A 21,736-nucleotide genomic window follows, 5' to 3' on the forward strand; every position below is an offset into this window, starting at 1 on the left:
TATATTGCTGTACATTCACATGGGCATTCATTGCTTTTAAAAATGATCATTAATAGCAGCCATTTTAAGAAAGACTTTAGCTGATACTCTGTCTATGTCTATGTCTGAACATCCACTCTGTGTGTGCATTAATTAGTAATGTGCATGTGTGTACAGTCCCCCATTGTCTGTTTATTATATTGTGATATTTTCTTGGAAGCGGTCCAGGTCCCTTCAGTCTGAGTCTGAGACTGACCAGTCTAATGTGTGTGCACACATGCGTTTGGGTGTGAACCTGCTTGTGTGTGTGAGTTACAGATGTGTTATGAAAAGTGTGTGCGCGTGTTTGTGTGTGTGTAGGTATTGGTGGTGGAGGGGGAGGAGGGGAGGTGGAGGTTCCTTATCTACAGGCCACAGGCAGCTTTTGAGGCTCTTATCAGCAGCCACCATATTGTACTGAGCACATCCTCTTGTCCAGCAGGGAGCGGAAAACTCTCCTTGCAACATGGTTCCCTCTCCCTCTCCCTCTCTCCCCCTTCTCTCGCTCTTTCTCCCACCTCATATTTGCCAGTATACCAGCAATCACCGACTGGCAACCAACTAGAGCATTGTGTCTTCTTGGCGAAGACAGCGAGAGTAGGAAGAGACAGACAGGACAGTGAAAGAGAGAGACTGAGAGAGAGAGAGAGAGAGAGAGAGAGAGAGGTGAGACCGACATATGGACGGGGGGACGGCAGAGACTCAAACCATCCATCTCCATGTCTTTGTTCAAAGGAGCAACTTCACAACAAAAAACAAATAAGTGCGTTTTTATTGTCTTTCGGTCTCATTCTGACTTCATGTCTTTGTAAACATTTAGGATTTTTCTTCTTCTAATTATTCATTTTTATAAGAGATTGAGGAGTGTTTTAAGTGGTGTCAGACAGTTTGAGTCCAATTTGATCTTAAAGATTGACAGACAGACACTGACAGGCTGCAGTGGAGTGTGAGCGATCTGAGGAGGAGGAGGAAGGGGGGGAGGAGGAGGAGGTTAAACACTGAGGAGATACACCATGTGCGTTCACAGATCACTTGAACTCTGATGGATTTTGCATGACAGACCTGCCACACTGGATGCCATAATGTATCTGTGAGTATTTAATATATTTACATGTTTTTATGCTGTCTGTAGTACATGAATGGTATACCGCCTCTCACATTTATTTAAAATAATAATAACAGTAACATAAAAGCATCTGTTTGGAGTTTCTGTCAGATGTATCATGTGTCATATACAGTGTGCAACTTATGTAAAATAGTCTAGTTTCTGTTAATAAAGACTGGTAGTAAAAAAATTGGCTATTTGGTTGTAAATAGATAAAGACATTTCAATAGACAATTTCATATCACAGAAATTTAATATCAAGTCATGTCAGATGGTTTGTTGGAGGGCCATTTACTGTATTAACTTACTGTTGAAAGCTGAATTATATTTCTTGTGACTAAATACACAATATGTTATGCATTTGGCTTAAACAATAATATAAAGCAATACTATATAAATTGATTCAACAGAACATAAAATCTAGTCCATTGAAATTAAACAATTTAATAATATTTTTGTGAAATATTGGGAGCATAAAGGTTTATCACAATTAACTATTGATATTTAATTTGAGGTACTGATTCAAACAATTAGCTTGTTAGCTCAGAAATTTCCAATTAAGTGTGCCACAGAATCAAATGCTGCATCATCTATACTACGACAGAATATATGGGCAGTCACAACAGCTTTGTTGATGAATCATCTTAGCTGGAAGCTTTTTTACACTGAAACCTTTTAAATATTCATCTGTAACTCTATTTCTGTGAAACTTCTCTAAGGGTTCTTCTTACCAAGATTTTTATATGAAAGTAAAAAAACAACAACACTGCTGCAAAGTTACATGATAAACTACCTGTGACTGTTGTCCATACATGATTGTGAAAGACGGAACTGTCCAAAATAAAGTCATGACCACTAGAAAAGACAAAACAGGAACAATTGCGATTGCAAAATCTGAGAGATCAAGCTGCCTTGCAGAGCAGAGTGAAAGCAAATGTGGCCCTCATAGAAGATGTAGAGTTAATTCACTTGATGTCCAGCATTTTAATACCCCATCAGTGCTGTACTACAGATTAATCTGTAAATTTCCATCAATTAAATTCAGCTTTTAAACTGCCAGTTGAAGGAAACCACCAACTCCTCATTACATTTTGACCTTTGAGCACATTTTCACATCTTATTCCTTTTACTAAATAAACACCAAATATCCTGAGTGGGTTTTTTGTCTTTTCCTTTTGTTCAACAGACTCTTTGATATCAATCCAATCTTCAGCGGTCTGGGACATTTTGAATGCTTTAAAGGACTTTGACTCACATCCTCAAAATACACACAGACAGACAGATAGATGGACAGACTCATTAAGAGCAGCCACCGGAGACTCATTCAGACCCTACCACTTGCTGCTCAGGATGTACTGTGAGAAAAATCAACTCCAAATCAGACCACAGCAACCACCCTGGCTCCACACTGCACCCAGAGACGATACCACAGAAATAGTCGTCCATTAAAGACTGCAAGGACTGCAACACACAGAAATGAAGACTTGTTGTTTCACTGGCAGCTTCTTCAACGGGAATGAATACAGCTCATATTTACTCACACTCTAGATAGACAGCCAACAGAGGCTAGAATCATAGAAGACTCACAACCATAAGAGCAACCGATGGATTTCCGGTTGGCCAGAGGAAAATTTACATTTTTAGTGAGGTAGATCTGCTCAATATTGTATCCTCTGCTGGAAGCAAAACAAAGGAAAAGGAAACAAAGGGTTATAAGTTGCCTATATGGAAAAGCCACATATAAGCAAGGAGAGGTTTAAAGGGCTCTGTAGGACAAGCGGCAGGTGGTTTACACGATCAATTGTTACTCTCACACACATATAAAGACACCATTAGGACAAGACACGCTGACACACACTAACACTGAGAGCACATGCTAAGCAGCTGAGAGTAACAGGAGCTTGGCTCAGACTGGGATTCCCCTCGAGAGACTTCACCACCATGATGGAAAAGCTGAACCCCACCAGCCCACCGGCCTCACCAGCCGACCTACCTCGTCCCTCCTCCTCTTCCTCCGCCTCCTCTCCATCCTGTGCCTCCGTTGAGCAGAACAGTCCCCTCCAGAACAAGACTTTCTCTGATGCTATCAGCAGCCCACACCTTGCTAACAAGAAAGAGCACAAGGGACACACGTATGTCCCCACAGCTGCCTCAATTCCGTCTCCAACTGCCACGACAACGGCGTTAAACATTCACCTCACAGATACAGCTGCGCCACCTGAGCCCATTGTCATGGAGACCGAGGAGGAGGAGAAGCGAGGAGGACCAACGACCACCGCTGGCCCCGCTGCTTCTGCCAACGGGTCCCCAACTGTTTCCTCTCCACCCCCGCTCCTCCCGGCACCAGCCAAAACTTCCCCATGCCCTCTACGACCTCTAGCCTCCAATGCATCCTTCCCTACGTCCTCGTCACCCTCTCCTCTTCCTCCACACATTCCAGTCATCAGTCTCGGTCACAGCAAACCCCTTCTCCCACTCTCCAATACCCCTTTGACTGCCCTCCACCCAATTCCCAATCTCCTACACGGGCCCCATGGGGACCTCCGCCGCAGTCAGCTAACCTGTTTGCCTGTGGCCAGCCCTGCAGCTTCTGGAGCTCCTGTAGGTTCTGTTGGGCCTTCAACTCCCTCTCCAGGACCCCTGTTGCCTCAGCATTACATGCCTGCACACCCCTTCTTCACCAGGTGAGATTTAGCTTATTTGGATTCATCCATAACCACTGTTGTTCCTAAACTTTTTACTTTATTGTTTCACTTGTATACTGTTTTGGGACCTAAAGAGGTAAAGCTATCTATTCCTCAAGAAAAAAGGCAAAGAGTGGAGAAAAGTCAATGTAATTTTATGTTATTTTTCTTATCGGGTCAATAATCTTGCAACTTTTATGTTGTGATATATATATATATATATGTTATTAGCAGACTTTATATTAAATAATCTTTTTGTTGGAATATCTGCTTCATGATAAGTTAAATAATTCTGGACGTTGCATTTTAACCTATTTGTCTGAATTACAGAAAATTTTATAACTTCAGCCCTCTATAGGAAATCATTATATCAAATAAAAGACTAATATATGCCGCATTCTCATTCCCTTCCTTTCCACAATGCACACATACCACAATACGCTTTCCTGAGATGTTACTAGGAATGATGATGCTACTTCGTTGGCAACTATGCCAAGTTTCTGTTTCATATGAAACCTCAACTGCTGGGATTTCATGACTTCCCATTGTGATTAATTGTGGCTGCGCTGCACGGTTATGCGAAATTGACAGCAGGATGCGTGCTGTTATAAAGGGACCTCACATTTCTCACGCTAAATTTTCTCACCGGAACATTTGGCTTCTTAACACAAGTAACATCATGGAATGTTTCTTGTGAGCATTTAGTACCAAAAACTTACATGTAGTTTTAATTGCAGCTAAATTTAGTCGTTGAACTGATAAAAGGCTACAAAACAGAACTCTTGAAGCTCTTTTTGGGATTGCAGAGTTGGCAACTCAGAGCTTACACTCATGAAGAAAGGCATTCACTTGCAGACGTTATCAAAGGCCTCCTACTGTTCATCTATTCTTTACTCCAAAAAGGATTTTCCACACAGTCTTTCTGCAACAGAGGAGATATAAAAAGTCGTACTTTTTTTCACAGTGACTACATCTATGGTTTCACCATCTGTCATGGAGGTTTGGGAATAAGGTTTCCTCTCCTCATTTCTCTCTGGTTTTCTTTGTAGCAGGAAACATTGATCTATTTCATCCCGCTGAAGTAGAATCAGCTAGTAACCAGACTTAATGAGACTACACTAAAACTCTGCATGCACACTCAATCAACGCCACCAACATAATCACACCTCACTTAATGGTTTCCACAATCTTCTTGATTTCTCCACCCACTCTCCAAGACTTACAAACCTAGCATGTTTGTAAACTGTGTATATCGAGCTGCATTTTAATTTCTAGGTTGATTGTGAATGAAGTTCCAAAAACGTCACATTTTCCCACATTTTGCTGTGTTTTTATCTCTAGTTCTTACCTGGGTCCCTCAGGAGGAAACTATGGTGTCATCAACAACAGCCGGATCAAGAGAAGACCCTCGTCACACTTTGAGATGGAGATTAACGAATGTGAGTTTCAGTGTGACCAAACAAAGGATCAGACATCAACAGTGATATGGCCATAGATTCTGTGTGTGAATGTTTGCATTTTTGAAATTGTATTGACGGGAATTACTGCCCACACCACAGAGAATGAAGGTTACTATATAAAGTTTTAAGGTTTGTTGATATTCTGCATTTGTCTTATTGTCAACGAGTCTTAAGAAAGAACCGTCCATCTCACAGTACTTTCCTACTTCCTTACCCTGTGTGTGGCTTTCAGCCCCATCTACAGTCCTTCTTACTAGAGATTTAAGCTAAATGTTAAAAATAGATACATAGTTATTTTAAAAAACATTTTTTAATGCTTATTTGGATTCATCCATAAGCACTGTGGTTCCCAAACCTTTTCAACCCAGGGCACTGTAATCTCTAGCAAAACGTTTTCAAACAGGAGTAAAAAGCGCATTTGTTGGGGGACTATTTTTTGCGGTGGAGTAATACACATTGGGTGCTCTATTACACTATTTACACTAGCTGGACATTGTCTGTGGGCTTAACTAAAGTGCCCATGTTCACCGTAATTAATGAAAATGTGTCAACAACACGGCTCACTGACGGGTTTTTAGATGTTGTTTTTTTTGGGGGGGGGGGGGGGGGCATTTGTTGACAATGAGAATAATATAAATCAACTTCTTCTCATATCCTTTAAGGCTCTGCACACTCAGACAGTGTTTACGTGTGTCCAACAGGCCCTCCTCAGAAAATCGCTCGCCGTGTCTTCACCAACAGCCGTGAGCGCTGGCGACAGCAGAATGTGAACGGGGCTTTCTCTGAGCTGAGAAAACTCATTCCCACACACCCACCTGACAAGAAGCTCAGCAAAAATGAAATCCTCCGCCTGGCTGTGAAGTACATCAATTTCTTGGTCACTCTGCTCAATGACCAGGCACAAGACAAGAGTGGGGACTCAGCTGAGGACTCAGCAGAGGACGAAAGCACCACCATTGGGTTGGACGGCAATAAAAGGAACCCCCTTTTTCAATGCAACACTCCTCCTCAGTCCGATGCTGCTCCGCCATCCTCAGCCCATCCCGCCTTGGCAACAGTCCGCAGAGACAGAGACTCAACTGACTCAGTCACGGCTCTGGCCTCCCCAGCAACATCCAGTTGCTATGGTGACACGGACAGTGAGGAAAGCTTTGGGGCAAAGACCTCTTTGGTGACCCATGGCATTCTCGGAAAGGTCAAGGGTCAGATAAGAATGGTGGCATCAACAAATGATGAGCGGTGACACCAAAAGACAGCAAACAAAGAGGTGTGCAGCCACTGGGAATTTAAATGTCACACTGACAGACTGGACAGGACACACAATCATCGCCAGATACAAAAAGTAGTGTGAATAAGTAAGAAATGGATTTTTGGTGGCATTTTGTAGTTTTAACTGTCTCTGTGTTGTCTCTGCGACATGTGCAAACATTGAGTGTTAAGCTCTGTATTTTAGCATAATACTGAACTCTGCTCTGGGGCAAGTTGAGAGGCATGAAGCAACAAATAGGTGATTTCTACGTGTAAATCTAATAATCCTTTCTTGGTCAAGAAATTCAAGGTCTTCCATTCCTCCTCTGTAGACCCATGAACATGTTAAATCTCTCATAAGAGGCCTAAAAAAGCTGATTTTTTTTTGTTCCAGTCCAAATTAAAATAACATGTAAATAACCAGCATTGCCCCAGTACAGTTATGGTAAACTAAAGTGCAACATGCTCTATTGTTCCTGCAGAGAGGTGCATGACATGCATTCATGAATTGGAGTTGCAGTGTTTAATGTTGCTGCCGTTCTTATTGTCAGAGAAGCAGGGTCGATGGTCGCACCCTGACATTGTGACACACTTGTACCAGACAGAAATAAAGTGTGTTTTAGTTTGCTGTTCCTTATTTGACATCCTCTTATTGCACTCCAAAGACTGCTCTCTGTCAGCACGATTTCTCAACACATCCAAATGTTTTGCCGTGTTTGTCAGAGGTCTAGGGAACATTTGTGCAACCTCTAAATGTAATCTCAGTGTGGGATGATCACAATAGCCATCAGACTTTAAACATAAACATATAAATGCCATGCTATTGGGTCAGCATTTTGAAAGAACCAACTGGAAAGTGAGTGCTTATTTTATGTAGATAAGTCATATGTCCATATGTTCATAGAGCCACACAATGACCTTGTCACCACATATTATAGAGTAGGGCCTAAAAAGCCAAAATCCATGTTATTTGTTTGTCCTGTTCACTAGAGTGACAGATTAATGATGAGCCATAAACAACACCTGTTAAAATAGTGAGTGATGTGACAGCCTGAGGCTGAATATAACCATTCGCTGACATTACAGTGACAATCACAGCCCTGGAAAAAAAAAAGGGGGGGGGGGGGGGGGGGGGGGGGGGACTTAAATGTTGTCCCATGAAGTGCTGGAATTTTCCCAGGCAGCAGATTTTGGGAGGAGAGTATGTGTTTTCAGTGGTGAAAGAAGTACTTTGATCTTTTACATAAGTAAAAGTAGGAATAACACCGTGTAAGTACATAAGTGCATAAATAATATATAAGTATTAGCATCAAAATATACTTAAAGTACCGAAAGTAAAAGAAGTAATTTTGCAGAATGGCCCAATTCAGAATAATATAAATTATATTACTGGCTATACACTGCCAGGAAGTGTAATTATAATTTATATTTTGTATTAATAATCTGAAAGTAACAGTACAGTACTTAAGTAGATCTCTTAGTTACATTCCACCACTGCATGTTTTTGTGTGTACTATATATGTGTGTGTGTGTGTGTGTGTGCAATCAGGTGGATGTGTTACTAGCAAAACATTTATGCAACAGCAACAATTGTAGTTGTGTGGTCGTGTGTGAGGAAGGGCAGGGTGGATGTGGGATGCGGTTAGAGAGAGGGTTCAGCATGGTGGTGGGGGTTGTATAAGTGAGAAGTTTGGGGGTAAATTGCAGCTGTGCAGTGGTGCTGGTGTCTCTCTCGCCTGCGTGCTTGGCCCTATCGAGTGTCCAGGAAACGCCAACAGTTAGTGCTGTCTCAATGACGGCCAATGAGTTTCCTGGTGGAGGGGTGATGGTGGCACTGTATGTGTGTGTGTGATGGGTGACATGTGGGGTGGCAACTAAAACAGAAAAAGAATATAGCCAACCGGATTCTCTGGGAACCCCTGTTCACCCACACAACAGGAAGAGCTGCTTTCACAACACTGCTCCGGCTGCCTCTGCTGCACCGGGCTGTACCCTCCCTGCTTTCCCCTTAAACCACAGAGAGGATTACAGACTGAGGCAGGGGTCACACAAATTAAAGGGGTAGCCTACTGCAGTATTCTGCAACTGTGCACACTAAAGTTAGCTTTTTTTCAGCAACACAGATGATTTTATGCGTTGCTGGGAGTTATTTAACAATAGGCTATATGATTTGTGGATTAGATATTATTGCAACATAATCTCATGAAAAGCCTCCTGGTGTCACTGTGTGATGCATTACAGGATAAACCTATAAACCTTTTTCACAGCAGACATTAGGCTTGTCACAGGAAAAGCAAGGTGTAATTGATAACATTAAAACGACATTTAAGTTCCAGCATTTTGGTATTGTGCATGCTGGCTCATATCTTGGCATGGCTTACTGGGACACTTAAAGGAACTGTGCCATTGTTAATGAAATGTGTTACACTTGTGCTTTTCCTGCTATGACAAGTCAATATGAAAAAGGTTTGTTAGAGTGTTTTCAAATAAAAATTTTTGATTTATCAATGCAAATTTAACTGCTGGACGTCCGTGTTTATTCATCACAAACAACAGTAAATCTACTGATTATACATGTGTTACCTCTAGCTAACTAGCAACACAAGCGTGCACCATGTGAAGGAGGACTAAACCTGAGTGTGTTAAAGCTCAGAGTGACAGATCTTAAAGCCTACCAGGAACTCCAGTTCTTTATGTTACTTTTCTGAAATTTTTCTCCTTTTTCCTCTTGCCTCTTTAAATTCATGTTTCATACAGCTTTTTTTAAAAACTCAAGTCAAAGCTCCTACTACACAGATGCCTCAGGCCCCATCCACACTCCCGCGGTTTCGTTTTAAAATTGTTGAGACCTTTTGCTACGTTTGCACGTTAAAATGGCAAAAATGAAGACCTAAAACAGAGAAGTTTGAAAATGCTGCAGACTCCGTTTTTTGTTTTGAAACTCCGGAGAACGTTTTAGTGCGGACGGGCAAAAACGGAGGACTATAGAAACAATGACGCAGACGCTCATGTCTGGCTCTCTGGGTCTTACTAATCATGCAAAGCAGAACCACAATGCTGCTGTATTTGTTTACAAACTCCGTTTTTAAACAAAAATGGAGTAGTGTGGATGGGGCCTCATTTGCATAGCCCGGAGTGGATAGGCCTTTTCACAGCAGACATTTTGACTTGCCATAGTAGTAGACTAGTATAAAAGCGCTACTGCTACTAATAACATAAACCAGCAGTAACACATTTTTTGTCCACCTGGGGAGAACAAGTTGTCAACACAAAACTGACATACATTATCATCTCCTTTTGAGTTGATATGGCGAACTTGTTAGCAAACCGTTGCTTATTTACGCATCAAACAGAGCAACAGTTGCATTCATTCAGAGTTCATTCTGGTTTTGGCCACTTGAAGAAAGTCCAGTATTCACTCTCTTTTAGTTCTGTTTTTGGTCTCCACCAGCTCCTGAGGAAATTATCTGGCTCTTTAGCTCCCAAACGCTCCACTATGTTCACCAGCTAGCTGCTAACTGTGTCTATTTGCTGCATGGTGCTGAACAGATTGTGTACAGCAGGTTTGTAGAGTTTTGTCACTGAAAGAAACTGTAGCGGCAAAACAACACTATGAGAGCGGTGAGATTAAACCAAAACAGTAAAGTTGAGCTAAAGCTCACTACAGCTCCAGGTGATAATTGTCTTTAGGTTCATCAGTGCTGGGACACATTATTGCATATAATACATTGTTATTATAGAAATATCGAGCCTTGCTGCTTTAACGATAGCGTTGTCCTGTTTAAGTGTCCTAGTAAGCCAACATGCACAATACCTGGATCCTGAAATCGAAACAGCTAAATGGAATTTAGTCACTGATTTTATTATTTACTGTGTTACAGTCATCTGTGAAAATATTAGGAACAGACTTTTAATTTATGTTCTCTCTTTTCTGTGCCCTGACTAGGGTGAATTGACTGATATTAACTAAACATCACAGCATTTTCCTGAATTCACTTACTCACCCAGTTTAGAGGAGATGGCAAACTGTACTAATGTGTGTTTTTTTCTAGATCTGCAGTACATAGTATATATTAAATATTTCAGTGACGCACAATATTGGTCAAGAAAATGAAACCTTTTAACATTGGTCGGGACTGCTGGGGTGGTAAACATTCTCTCCTTCGTCTGATACATGAGGCCAAGCAGGGTAATGCTGGCCAGCCTGGGACTTGGAGATAATGGCCTTGCCTCCACCCCTCCGTTGTGCCCCTCTTGCCCCCAGAGTCACACCCACTTGTCACACCTCACAGAAATACCAGAAGTTCTATTTCATTTACAGACTAAACGTGCATTTCCCATGTGAGGAGTAAACATGCTGGAAGGTTCCCCGAACTAAAGCAGCTTTATCTTGCTGATAATGAGGATATATATTAAATGCAGTTTAGTAAATGCAAAAACAGTGTAGAATGGTGATAAACATGTTAAATTGTTTATACAACAACACTAAAAACAGACAGACAAAATATTTTTATACTGAATTTCTTTTTTTTATTAAACTCTGAAGATTACATAACTAGGATGAACGATGTAACTTGTTAAATGACTTAAAACATTTGTTTTTAATTCACCTTGAATTTACTGCTTATATGAAGAGATGGTGAGGGCACAGCATTTGTGTTTTCTTAGAGAATTTGACACATCTTGAAAACAGTTTATAAGACAATAACCTAAATGTTTGTAATGTGCAATCATACAACCAAGTTTAGCTGAGTTTAAAATCTGAAAATGTATTTTCATTTAGACTATATTGCTAGACTTCTGGTAATATTAATTCAGGAATTAAATGTTCATTTACATATGTCATACAGTTTAGATAAATTCAGCAATTCACTCAGTTTTCAATACTTTTTCTCCTTGTTTTACCACGCCATCGTTCACTGTTCTATTTACATTGTTTGCAGCTTCATCTATGTTTTCTAATGTGTTTTTATTGCTGAGCTTTCGTCTGCCCATCTCAGTTGCCGCAGATCCAGCAGCTGCACCGAGAGCTCCACCAATCACCCCCCCCAAAAACACGCCAAGCACCAGACCCAACAATGCACCCCCTATGACTATCTTGGGCACCTGTTTAGCAGTATTCCCAACTTTCTCCCACACTGAGCTCTCAGCCACCATTTTGGCCCCTGCTTTGGCCCCAGAGCCCACCTTACCCCACGCTGGGCTCTGTGCTACCTTCTTTGCACCGGCACCAATTCCAGCTCCAACTTGCACAGACCTGCCAGCCACTAGTTTAGCACCAGTTATGGCCCCAGATCCTACTTTTCCCCACATAGGACTTGCTGCTGCTGCCTTTGCTCCAGATCCCACCCATGCAGAACCATCCACCACTACCTGGGGAACTCTATCTCCTACCAGTTTGGACACGTGTCCAGCACTAGCTCCCACCTTCTCCCACAATGAACTATCAATCACCATCTTCTGGACATTTTGTGCTCCACTGCTGACTTTCTCCCACACTGGACTACTTTTCACCTTCTCTGCTCCCTCACCGACCCACATAGAGCTATCTGCCAAAAGCTTGGGTAAATTCTTTGCACTAGACATTTTATCCATAATGGAACGGAGAAGTGAAGGGGACATGTTGGGAAGTGTAACAGGAGGAAGGCTCTCGATCTTCATGGTGCTTACACTCATCTCTGCCTCATCCCTTGTTTTCTCAATCTCATCCTCTCTCACTTCCTCCTCTGCTTCAGCCACAGGCTGCATGTAGGGATGAAGTACCCGCCTTTCCGAGCTGAGCTGTCTAACGTTTCTTAGTCCTTCTTCCTCCTTTCTCTGCCTTGCTATCTCTACCTGTCTCTGCCTTACTCTGTTCTCTGCCTCCTCAAAAGCAGGACAAGAATAATACTGTCCTCCAGCTTCCTTCACTGTCTGCTCCACCTTTTCCAGCAGCTCCACCACATTCTCCCTCTCCCTCCCACCTCTTCCCTTCTCCATCACATGAAACCTGTCCCCACATTTCTCCACAAGCTTTAACAAATCCCCCCGCCGACCAGCGATATACGCCTCCACGCTGTTGTTTTCCATCTTCCCGCTCTCCCTCAGTCGATCTGCGTAAGTAAAGAGGACCAGAGTGTGTTTCTGGACTGCCTCTGGGCCAAAAACAGACTCCAGGGCCCAGAGAGCCTGCAACTCGGTCTTTGCAAGCTGGTCTAAGGGGACGCACAGGAGGAAGGCGTGAGGTCCTGGACTAGACAGAGCAACACATGAGGAGATCTGAGCTCGCACCTCATCCTGAGCTCGATCTGAATTGAACCAGTCTGGAGTATCCACCACCGCCACCTGCAGGTGAGAGAGGAGCGTGTCAAAGATAAGATATCCGGAGGGTTTTGGCAATAACACATGGTGGAATATGTATAAGGAAAATGAAAACAAGCCAGAAAAACAACATCTTAGTTTACCCGTCTTCCTCCAACCAATGCTTTCTTTTTCTCACACTCCTGAGTGATCGCTCTGAGGCTTTCTGGGTGTGACTCAAACTCCTTCCGTCCCAGTATGTCATTGCCAGCTGTGCTTTTCCCCGCTCCAGATCGGCCGAGCAGGACCAGACGCAGCTCCGGAGAGGATGAGGAGGTAGAGGAGGAGGAGGAGAAGGGAGAGGAGGCGAAGGCTGGTGAGGAAGGGGAAGAGAATAAGGGCGAATGAGGAGCGGAGGTTGGAGACGCCTCGGGGGATCGCTCTTCAAAGCTGTTGATTCTGTGGTGAACTGAAAACAATGAGGTGAAATTTTGAGTTAATAAATTATTAATAAAATTGAAATGACAAACTTTTAAACATCAAACATCACAGAAGCAAACTTTCACTTTGACATAATAACTGTAATAATAATAATATGAAGCAGTGAGGTCCTGTAACTTACAGGTAGTGATCACTTTCGAAGATGTTTTAGCCTCGGACATTTGTGAAAGTATAGCTCCTTCTACAAAAACAATAAATAGGAGTCCTGTTCATTTTTCGCTCGCATTCATTTTTCTTCTTCTTCTTTTTGTTTTTTTACATGACATTGTGCTGTAAAACAAAAACATCCACATCCAGAACCCAGATCTATTGCAGTTTACCTGTATTTAGTCTGAAACTGGGCGTCCTTGCCAACTGCCTGTCATTATGCGGCTCTGGTGCTGGAGTTGAATGAAGCCTGTTACACACCTGGCTCACACCCACGTTTCCATCCGTCTCATCTCCCTCTTCTCTTCTCCACCTGTCCAGGGCGGTGCTGTACTCCTCTCCTCTAACGATACTCCTCTGTATTTCTGTGTTGGAGATGTGCGTTGAAGCAACCTTCTCTCTTTTCTCCTCCTTTTGATCTCTGTAACTTTCCATAAGTTCTTGTTTTCTGTCTTTCACTCGTTTCGCCAGCTCGCTCTCCTGGGTTGTTTTCATATAGTATACTCCATTTTTCTGCACCATATCATCCACCTGTTACATAAATCAATGCATAAACAAATAATATTGTTAGATAATGTCCCCCATACTCACATTTAGAATTAAAGGTGTAACATTAATCTCCAATGTGGAATAAATTCTCATGTCAGTCAAAGTTACTATGTCCATCCATTCATCGTCAACCGCTTATCCTGCACAAAGGGTCGCGGAGACAATCCCAGCTGACATCGGGCGAAAGGCGGGGTACACCCTGGACAGGTCGCCAGTAAGTTACAATGTAATTTGCCTAGTCATTAATGCATACTGCTCTTGACTACAGCTGGGTGTGATTGCATGAGCGTGAAACAGGGTGGTGCTGGGAAAAACTACAACTGACAAGAAAGCTAAAACAAAGAGCTCCAACACGTGCAATAAAACAGAATTTCACTTCTGAAAATGTTAAAAAGTGCTTCACAAAAATCTCTAACTCCACTGTGCTTCATTTCAGAGTTTGCACCAAAACCAAATTGTGAGATACCCACCCTAATCAGTATAAAAACACTGCAAAATGTGTGTGCAAACTCTTGTCTTGACTTGCTATTCTGTTAACTGTTCTCTGCGTCAACTTCTCACCTTCTCCAGCAGCTCACGGACCTGTTCCCTGTTCTGTCGCTGCCGATTATTGATGATATGGTACCTCCCCCCACAGAGCTCAATTATCTTCCTTAGGCCTGGGTGTTCTCTCTGCAGGTATTCCTGTGGAAAACAATTCAGATTGGAAATGGGCTGTCTCTCTTCTGCTCTTATAAACAGCAGCTGAGCAGCTGTTTCTTCTCAAAATTTACATGTTTACACAAAATGATGCATCACTGTTTGAAAGTAGTTTACAAAACCCAAACTAAAAAGTTTAGACAGGTCAGTTTTATTCTTGTATCAGTGTTTCACAAGATAGGTCAACTTGTTAAGTACAGGGTCGGTCCAAAATTAACAATTTGGCTCATCTGCCAATGGCAAGTGACCTGAGAAAATTTACCAGCCAAAAATTTTTTTACTGGCCATGAAACTGCATCATGTATTATCTGACTAAAAACAATTACCTCAAGTTTTTAATATGCAAACTCATCGCTTTAAAAGGGACAATTATAAAAAGATAACATCAATTTACATCTTTTCAATAAAAAGATTCTCAATAAATAGGTTGCAATTTAACTCATACTGTTCCTAACTAACCCGTCTTCTCTCTCCTGTTGCTTTCTCCAGATATTTCTGCATTTGAAGCTGTCTTGATGATTGCAAGCCACCTACTGCCTAAAACTGAATTGAATTTGTCGTGTTAATGTTAAAGACTACAGTTAGCCTGAGTGCTGATATTTTTACTTGGCATTACCAACACCAAAATATACCCACATTTTCATTCAATTAATTTTGGACGCTGCAAAGTGCAGTACTTTAAAAATACTAAAAGTAACTGGACTTCACATTTACATATCAGCACATCACACACATCGATTGTACAACTCTAATACCTCCACTGTTTTTCCCATCAAGTAGTCCCCACAGGTCAGCAGGACTACAGTGTGATCCAGAGCCTTCTCCCCAAACACCTTCTCTAGCTCTGCAGGCACATGACTCTCCATCTGGAAACACCGGAGAAAAATTAATAACTGGGGTTAATATTAGGATTTGCCAGTGAATTATAGTTCACTGATCTGCCAACTGCCACTTATTATAGTAAGAGATCTTACACTTTGTATACTAACATATTGTACTCCTACAAATATGAATGAATACTGTATATATTATTAACACTGCAGTATAAAGCAATAGCATGTCTTTTACTCTTAAAATGACTAAAAATATGACATTGATGATTGCATGAGCAAATGATAAATAAACAAAAAACACAAGTTAAAGGGGAAAACAAGTCCACAACCAACCTCTGTGAACTGGCTGACAGGCACCAGCAGCAGAATAGCATGTGGGCCTGGTGCTACCAGCGCCATTGCTTTTTCCGTCTCCTTACTGACAGTTTCCTCCATCTTGCCACCACTCCAGTACCATCTCGGTGCCTCCACCAGGGTTACTCTCCTGCCCTCAGAGACGCCCTGTCGCTGCTGGCAGCTCCTAGAGGCAATGGGAGAGACGGGGGACAGTTGGCCCAGGATAGTGTCCGCTGATGACGTCTTTCCACATCCAATGTTTCCCACAAGAATAAGTCTCAGCTCTGGGGGCGAGGGCCCATTGTAACTCCCTCCCAAGTGTTCACTCATAGCTGGAAAGAGAGAATGAAAGAGGAAGGGGTCAAATGGGCTAGCTGGACGTAATTCAATACTAAGGATTATTGGTTCTACTTGGTAACTACAACCACCAATCAAAAGCAAAGGTGTGTTCACACGTGGCTTTTGATTGCAAAACAAACTGGAAAAACTAAGAATTGGACATGTTGGTCAGTAATTTAACCATCTAATCTGACATTTGATACGTGGACCAGATTGACTGCTAAAATTAAACATGAAATCTGTGATGACTTACTTTCCTGTTAACATTACATTTCTTTCCTACATACTCCCAACATCTCACCTGTTGTGCATGAGTTAACAAGAACTAAGAAAACTGGTAATAGCCATACTCCTACATGAAGCTGTCATTTCACTGGAACCTTACTTTCTTTTCTAGTTGCATCCCTTATTCACGCAGTGTGCCTGATCTGCCACACCTTGCCAATCCTGTCCAACTGCATTTTACCTGGAATTTTATATTTGGACTGATACGCAAACATGCACTAAACACATTCACCTACAAATACAAACATTAAAATTAGGACATTAAACTAATACTGAAAGTAAAGAGTAAAACTAGACGACTATTCTAAGCTCGCATCTAATGACAACCATTTTCTCAGACCTACACAAAGCTGATTCAAATGCACTGTGGCGCACATTACATAGATCTGTAAATTCCGTTGCTACTAAATAGTACTTTGGCCAAGAAACTTTGTATAAACACTGATAAACTTGCTGCTTCAGGTAAACTCCCACTGTAATATTCTGATAGCTATTGAAATGTATTCAGAAAATAAGAAACATACTCAACTTTTGAGGTCTTTGAAGTTCTGTTCATGTGTTGTCTTCTCTTGTGTGCTCTGTTTGTTCAGTTGGCACTGAGTTATGTCTCACCCCAGACAACTTCAGTACATGTCGACACAGCCGGAGGAGTTAAAGCTGCCTACGAAGGAGAGATTCGCAGTCTCACCACTCCCAATTTCAAGCACATGCATACATGAAACGACTGGTAAGTATATTTTCGCATGTACAACAGGTTCCTTTGTCTGTGGGCTGTGAAGCATTCCAAGATGGGGCGGAGAAGGTGTATCCTGGGGCACATGTGAATCATTCCACATTAGTTGTTATCTACCACACCCATGAAGTGTCAAAACTGGTAGACGTCTTTAAGGCTCATAACTGGTAAAATATGCCTGTAAACATTTTGATATGCTGCAGTTGTCATCCATAGTCAGTACAGAGAGCACACGCGACGGGTTAACAATCAAAGAGGAAATTGTGTTGTGTCAGACTGTCACTGCTGTCACACAAAAAACAGTTTTATCCTAAATGGTCTGAAACTCTTGAAGCCTCTTTAACTTCAATTCAATTTTGCATCCAAATCATAGCATTTATTGATTATTAGAGCAAATACAATATGAGACCTCATTATAATTACTTACAATAACATTTTGGAAGTAATTACTTGGGTGCTAACCTGTGGTCAATAACAAATTTTCAAAAACAGTGAAATTAAGCTCTAAGAATACATTTCTCTTTACGAGAGATGATTGGTCATGTTACAGTACATATAATCACAACTCAAACATGGCTTATTGGATGATGTCACCTACCTGACAGTATGCGCTCAAACAATGTGTTTTCAGAGAAATTAAACAGTGACATCTGTGACTCCTGGTGATATCCAGTCAAAGTTATCATCAGAGGTGTCAAGATAACTTTTATTTTTGAGTATAAATGTGACAACAAAGAAGAGACTATCTGGTCTATGTTATTGCAACTGTCAAGAAGAAAAACAGAAATTGACACTGGTCCAGTGACACAAGCTAAAGGTATATGGTCAGTCAAAAAAGTTACATAGTTCAATCTTCATACATGTTTTAATTGAACAACCAATACAAGAAAAAAAACACAACACATGACATATTAAAGTGAACTTGCATATTTGTGGGGGGGGGGGGTAAATGATAGTGTAAACAAATTTTTTTAGAACTTAGATACTTATTTACAAAGTGTAAACTAATCTATAGTGTCAAATCAGAATGTGCTGTGTACTGCTAGAGAGGTCTTCATCACTCACATCCCAGGCATCACATAGGCAATATTTTCCAGAGTGGAGGCCTTAAAAAAAGAAGTGTTCCCTCCTTTACATAACACAATGGCATAATTTTACTCATATGCATGCATGTGCATATAAACAGTGCAAAGTATGTGGTATGTATGCACTGTTATCTTGATGCATCTCTCACCAGTGTGGGTTGTGTGCAACTCCTGAGCTCTGGTATCTGTGAGGTGAGGCAGATTAGAGGAGCCAAGGCACACAGCAGAGAGTCCAAGAGCAGAGACAAGCTACTCGACACACTCACCATTTTCTGCAGAAACACAAACAAAGGCAATTATCATCCCTCAGCTGACTTTAAGTATGCTTAAACAGGACGTATTAGGCTAATTTCCAGCTCTATATTTTGATTCTGGGATTCAACTAGAGTAGCTTTGCGTGATTAACAGTTCCATCTTATACTGGCTGGCTTATACTTTATGCAGCCCATCAGTTTATCCTGTTTCTTTAAGGCTCCCCTCCCTGAAAGCCCACTTTCTTCTGACTGGCCAACTTCCCAGAAACCTGCCAGGGGTTTAATTTATCTTGGAAAATAGGCACTGAATTTGATGAATTTACTGTTTATCAGACCACAAATGAGACAAGAAATAGGTTGGAAAAATGGTCGACACTGCAGCAGCAGAGTATTGCTTGGGCCTGATGTAGGTACCAAATATGTTCGGCCTGGGAGATCTTGCTTAGGGCCTCACTATTATTTTACAAAAAACACAACTTTATTCATTGATTTTGGTGAAACTGGATCTTATTTTATGGAGTTTCTACATAGCTTCAAAGTAACCGCTAACTTCTGCTAACTGTAGCTGATCTGCCTGGACTGGGGACCTGTGCTTCCAGGTTGGACAGTCAGGTTTTCACCAAAATCAGTGAATGTGACCTTCAGCTGCACGGCTAACAGCAGCTACTGTAAGCAGTAGTTAGTAAAGCCATCTCTTCATCATGAAACTTACACTGAACAACCTCCAATAACTTGAAGAGTAGTCATCAGCAAAGTTGTCTCGCATAGCCGGACCCATCTTCGAGAAAGTAACATGGGCAGAAAAGAACTTAAGAAACCTAATATTCAGAGCAGTCTGAAGGTTGAGCTTTTTGCTCACATGAATTACTTTTACCTCTTTTTTTGAAACTTTGATCACGTTTCATATGAACAACCGACATATTTTAAAGGGAAAGCATAATAAGTTACTCACTTTGGGTTTAATATATATATATATATATATATATATATATATACACACACACCTTCAGAAACTGTTCACACTACAAATGTGTCTAATTTTATTGTGCCCTGTGGCTTTTTTTGGTACTGTATTGTATGGTATGGCAAATAAAATGGAAATAATGCAACAGAAAATACTAGTTATAATTGTGCACACTAGCTAACTTTTGGGAGTTGTAACTAATCAAAATTTGTAGTAGTAGCAATGTTTTGGTGCATTTGACAGCTCCACAATGTATTTTGTCACATTTTTCTGTCTGGTCTGGTTAACCCTGGATGCCTGGTAAAGTGAGCTGTATTCACTATTTGTCTCTATTCGCTGTATTTGCGCTCAAAGACTCAAAGGCACAGCCTCTCTATTATCAATGTAATATGCTTATAAAATCAAAAGTTTAAGCATCCCAGACCAGTACTCAATAGAAATCAAGCCTCAGGTTTTTTTCTACAATGAATTTACTCACATTTGTTTCCTGAAGATGGTGTCCAATCAGAGACAATGATTCCCCCAACAGGTGTAGGTGAGCTGCAGCAATGACAGGGTCCCGGTCAGAGCAGCCAGAACTCCTGGATGTGGATCTGAGAGTGTCCCAGGCTGAACCGGTGGGACTGCACATAGATTTACTGGGACTACAGGTGTCAGTCATTGGGCTTGATAGCATGGGATTAACCACAGAGCTCATTGTAGAAGCAATGGCTGTCACTGAACTAGGAACAGGTATGGACGGACATGGCCTGTGGGTTACTGGAGTGGCAGGAGGGGTGAAAGTCCTGGCAACGGGACAGGCTGCCATGTTGTGCTGGTTATCTAGATACACGCAGTACTCCAACATGGAGTTTGGACTTGCCTGGGAGAAACAGAAAAGTAGAAAATTTATGTTGCATAAAAGTGAAAGTAGAAGTATACTTTGAACAACTTCCTGGATAATTACCTGATCATTGCTGCCCTCTGCTGTGCAACATGAATGCAACAACTTGTCTTGGCTATCCTGGAAGAGAAAGTTCACACATTTGTCATGAGTGAGAGTATGTAAGGAATGAAATAACAGGCAGCTTAAATCGTTAAAATGTAATCCTGTGTTTTCCATTTCATTTGTTCTCTCACCTCTTCTACTCCTCTTATCCCCAATCTGTCTTGGGGCAAACAGACCGAATAAGCAGGGAGGAAGCCAGAGGACACTGCTCCATAAAGTTCAGCCTCAGCTCCACTATAATCTGAAATGTGTCATGTATTAATATATACATATTATATATATTATATATTAAACAATACAAATAATGTTAACCATCTATTCATCTTGTGTCCTGCCTTCACCCTTTGATTGCACTGTGGTCATATTATTAGTCACGACGGGTTTAGCTGAAATTTGCTCACCATTTACCACAGAGACATATTATATTATGCCATGATGGATTTGCGAGTTACAATATAAAAACCTCTTCAGCTATTAACACATGATATACACATGCCTGAAAAGCACCTTACCAGAGTGTTGTCTTTTGCTGTTGAGCAAGCCTTTTGGTTCCTGAAAAAACATGAACAATAAGATATCACAACTGGTGCTAGGAATTCAAGTAAATCATAACATTTAAAAATAACAATGGTATCAATTTTGCAATATGTGGTAAGCTATGTTGCAAGAGAGTTACCATTAATACGTAACGATAACTGTGTAAATGGAACAGTGCGTACCAAACTGCAAAATCAAAGCCTAAATTACACACACACAAACACAGCATTAACTGGCAACAAAAGGCTGCTACAAAGCAGAACTTATTTGTCACACCCCTTCCCACAACTGTTGATAATGTACCGCAGATGAAACATAAATTGAAAAACCTAATTGTCAACTATTTCTCTAACATTCCTCTATGTACCAGCGCAGGCTCAGGATCCGCCTTGTAAAGCCTGTTGGTGCTACGTTCATTAAAATCCTTTTTAGTCTCTTCCACATCCTTCTTTAAGTCTTTGTAGGACCTCTTCTTCTCTCTCTGGCTGAGTCCACTCATTAGGTCTGCTTCATCACCCATCTAGAGAGCCAGGGATGAGAAGGACAGTGACTCAGAAGCAGTAAAATTAATGAAGCTCCATTGGAATTAATTGAATGGAAAGCACCGCCAATGCAAAGGAGAACAAAGTGTAACTTCAGAAATAATTCAATCAATTTTAAAGTATGATTTAAAGACATTTTCATTAAAAAAA

At 41.3% G+C, this 21,736-nt stretch overlaps 3 protein-coding genes across 12 annotated transcripts in view; 1 reads left to right on the forward strand and 2 right to left on the reverse strand.

Annotated features, from left to right (window-relative positions):
• Nucleotides 1–512: 512 nt before the first annotated feature.
• On the forward strand, nucleotides 513–7,152 carry lyl1 (LYL1 basic helix-loop-helix family member). 3 transcript variants are annotated; one of them, XM_046048318.1, is made up of 5 exons: nucleotides 513–781; nucleotides 930–1,108; nucleotides 2,310–3,807; nucleotides 5,149–5,246; nucleotides 5,930–7,152. In XM_046048318.1, exons 3-5 carry the CDS (start codon nucleotides 3,065–3,067, stop codon nucleotides 6,508–6,510), a joined length of 1,422 nt encoding a protein of 473 aa, XP_045904274.1. In that variant the 5' UTR covers nucleotides 513–781; nucleotides 930–1,108; nucleotides 2,310–3,064; the 3' UTR covers nucleotides 6,511–7,152. The 3 variants fall into 3 exon arrangements, with proteins under 3 accessions (XP_045904274.1, XP_045904275.1, XP_045904276.1); XM_046048319.1 differs by having other exon boundaries at nucleotides 1,046–1,108; XM_046048320.1 differs by having other exon boundaries at nucleotides 513–1,108; nucleotides 5,969–7,152.
• A 3,895-nt stretch (nucleotides 7,153–11,047) lies between these two features.
• On the reverse strand, nucleotides 11,048–17,762 carry LOC123969839. Of its 4 annotated transcripts, none has more exons than XM_046047554.1 (8): nucleotides 17,013–17,762; nucleotides 15,857–16,191; nucleotides 15,446–15,556; nucleotides 14,553–14,675; nucleotides 13,616–13,973; nucleotides 13,417–13,476; nucleotides 12,959–13,263; nucleotides 11,048–12,839 (listed from the first exon to the last, which is right to left on the reverse strand). In XM_046047554.1, the coding sequence occupies exons 2-8, from the start codon at nucleotides 16,187–16,189 to the stop codon at nucleotides 11,385–11,387; spliced, it is 2,745 nt and encodes a 914-aa protein (XP_045903510.1). In that variant the 5' UTR covers nucleotides 16,190–16,191; nucleotides 17,013–17,762; the 3' UTR covers nucleotides 11,048–11,384. The 4 variants fall into 4 exon arrangements, with proteins under 4 accessions (XP_045903510.1, XP_045903509.1, XP_045903511.1 ...); XM_046047553.1 differs by having other exon boundaries at nucleotides 17,008–17,762; XM_046047555.1 differs by lacking the exon at nucleotides 17,013–17,762 and adding an exon at nucleotides 16,584–16,688.
• Nucleotides 17,763–18,062: 300 nt separating this feature from the next.
• LOC123969840 overlaps nucleotides 18,063–21,736 on the reverse strand; it is a 6,651-nt gene continuing 2,977 nt past the window's right edge. For 2 of the 5 annotated variants that reach the window (XM_046047561.1, XM_046047558.1), the window contains exons 7-9: nucleotides 19,268–19,333; nucleotides 18,451–18,573; nucleotides 18,063–18,345 (exon numbers count right to left, since the gene is read on the reverse strand). In XM_046047561.1, coding sequence (XP_045903517.1) covers nucleotides 18,292–18,345; nucleotides 18,451–18,573; nucleotides 19,268–19,333 — 243 coding nt within the window. In that variant the 3' untranslated portion in view covers nucleotides 18,063–18,291. Of the gene's footprint in view, nucleotides 18,346–18,450; nucleotides 18,574–19,267; nucleotides 19,334–19,997; nucleotides 20,382–20,465; nucleotides 20,523–20,638; nucleotides 20,749–21,019; nucleotides 21,060–21,411; nucleotides 21,574–21,736 lie in introns of those variants that run through there. The other 3 variants (XM_046047560.1, XM_046047562.1, XM_046047559.1) reach the window with 3 other exon arrangements.

This window comes from Micropterus dolomieu, linkage group LG04, assembly GCF_021292245.1.
Source record: "Micropterus dolomieu isolate WLL.071019.BEF.003 ecotype Adirondacks linkage group LG04, ASM2129224v1, whole genome shotgun sequence".
NCBI classification, from domain to species: Eukaryota; Metazoa; Chordata; class Actinopteri; order Centrarchiformes; family Centrarchidae; genus Micropterus; species Micropterus dolomieu.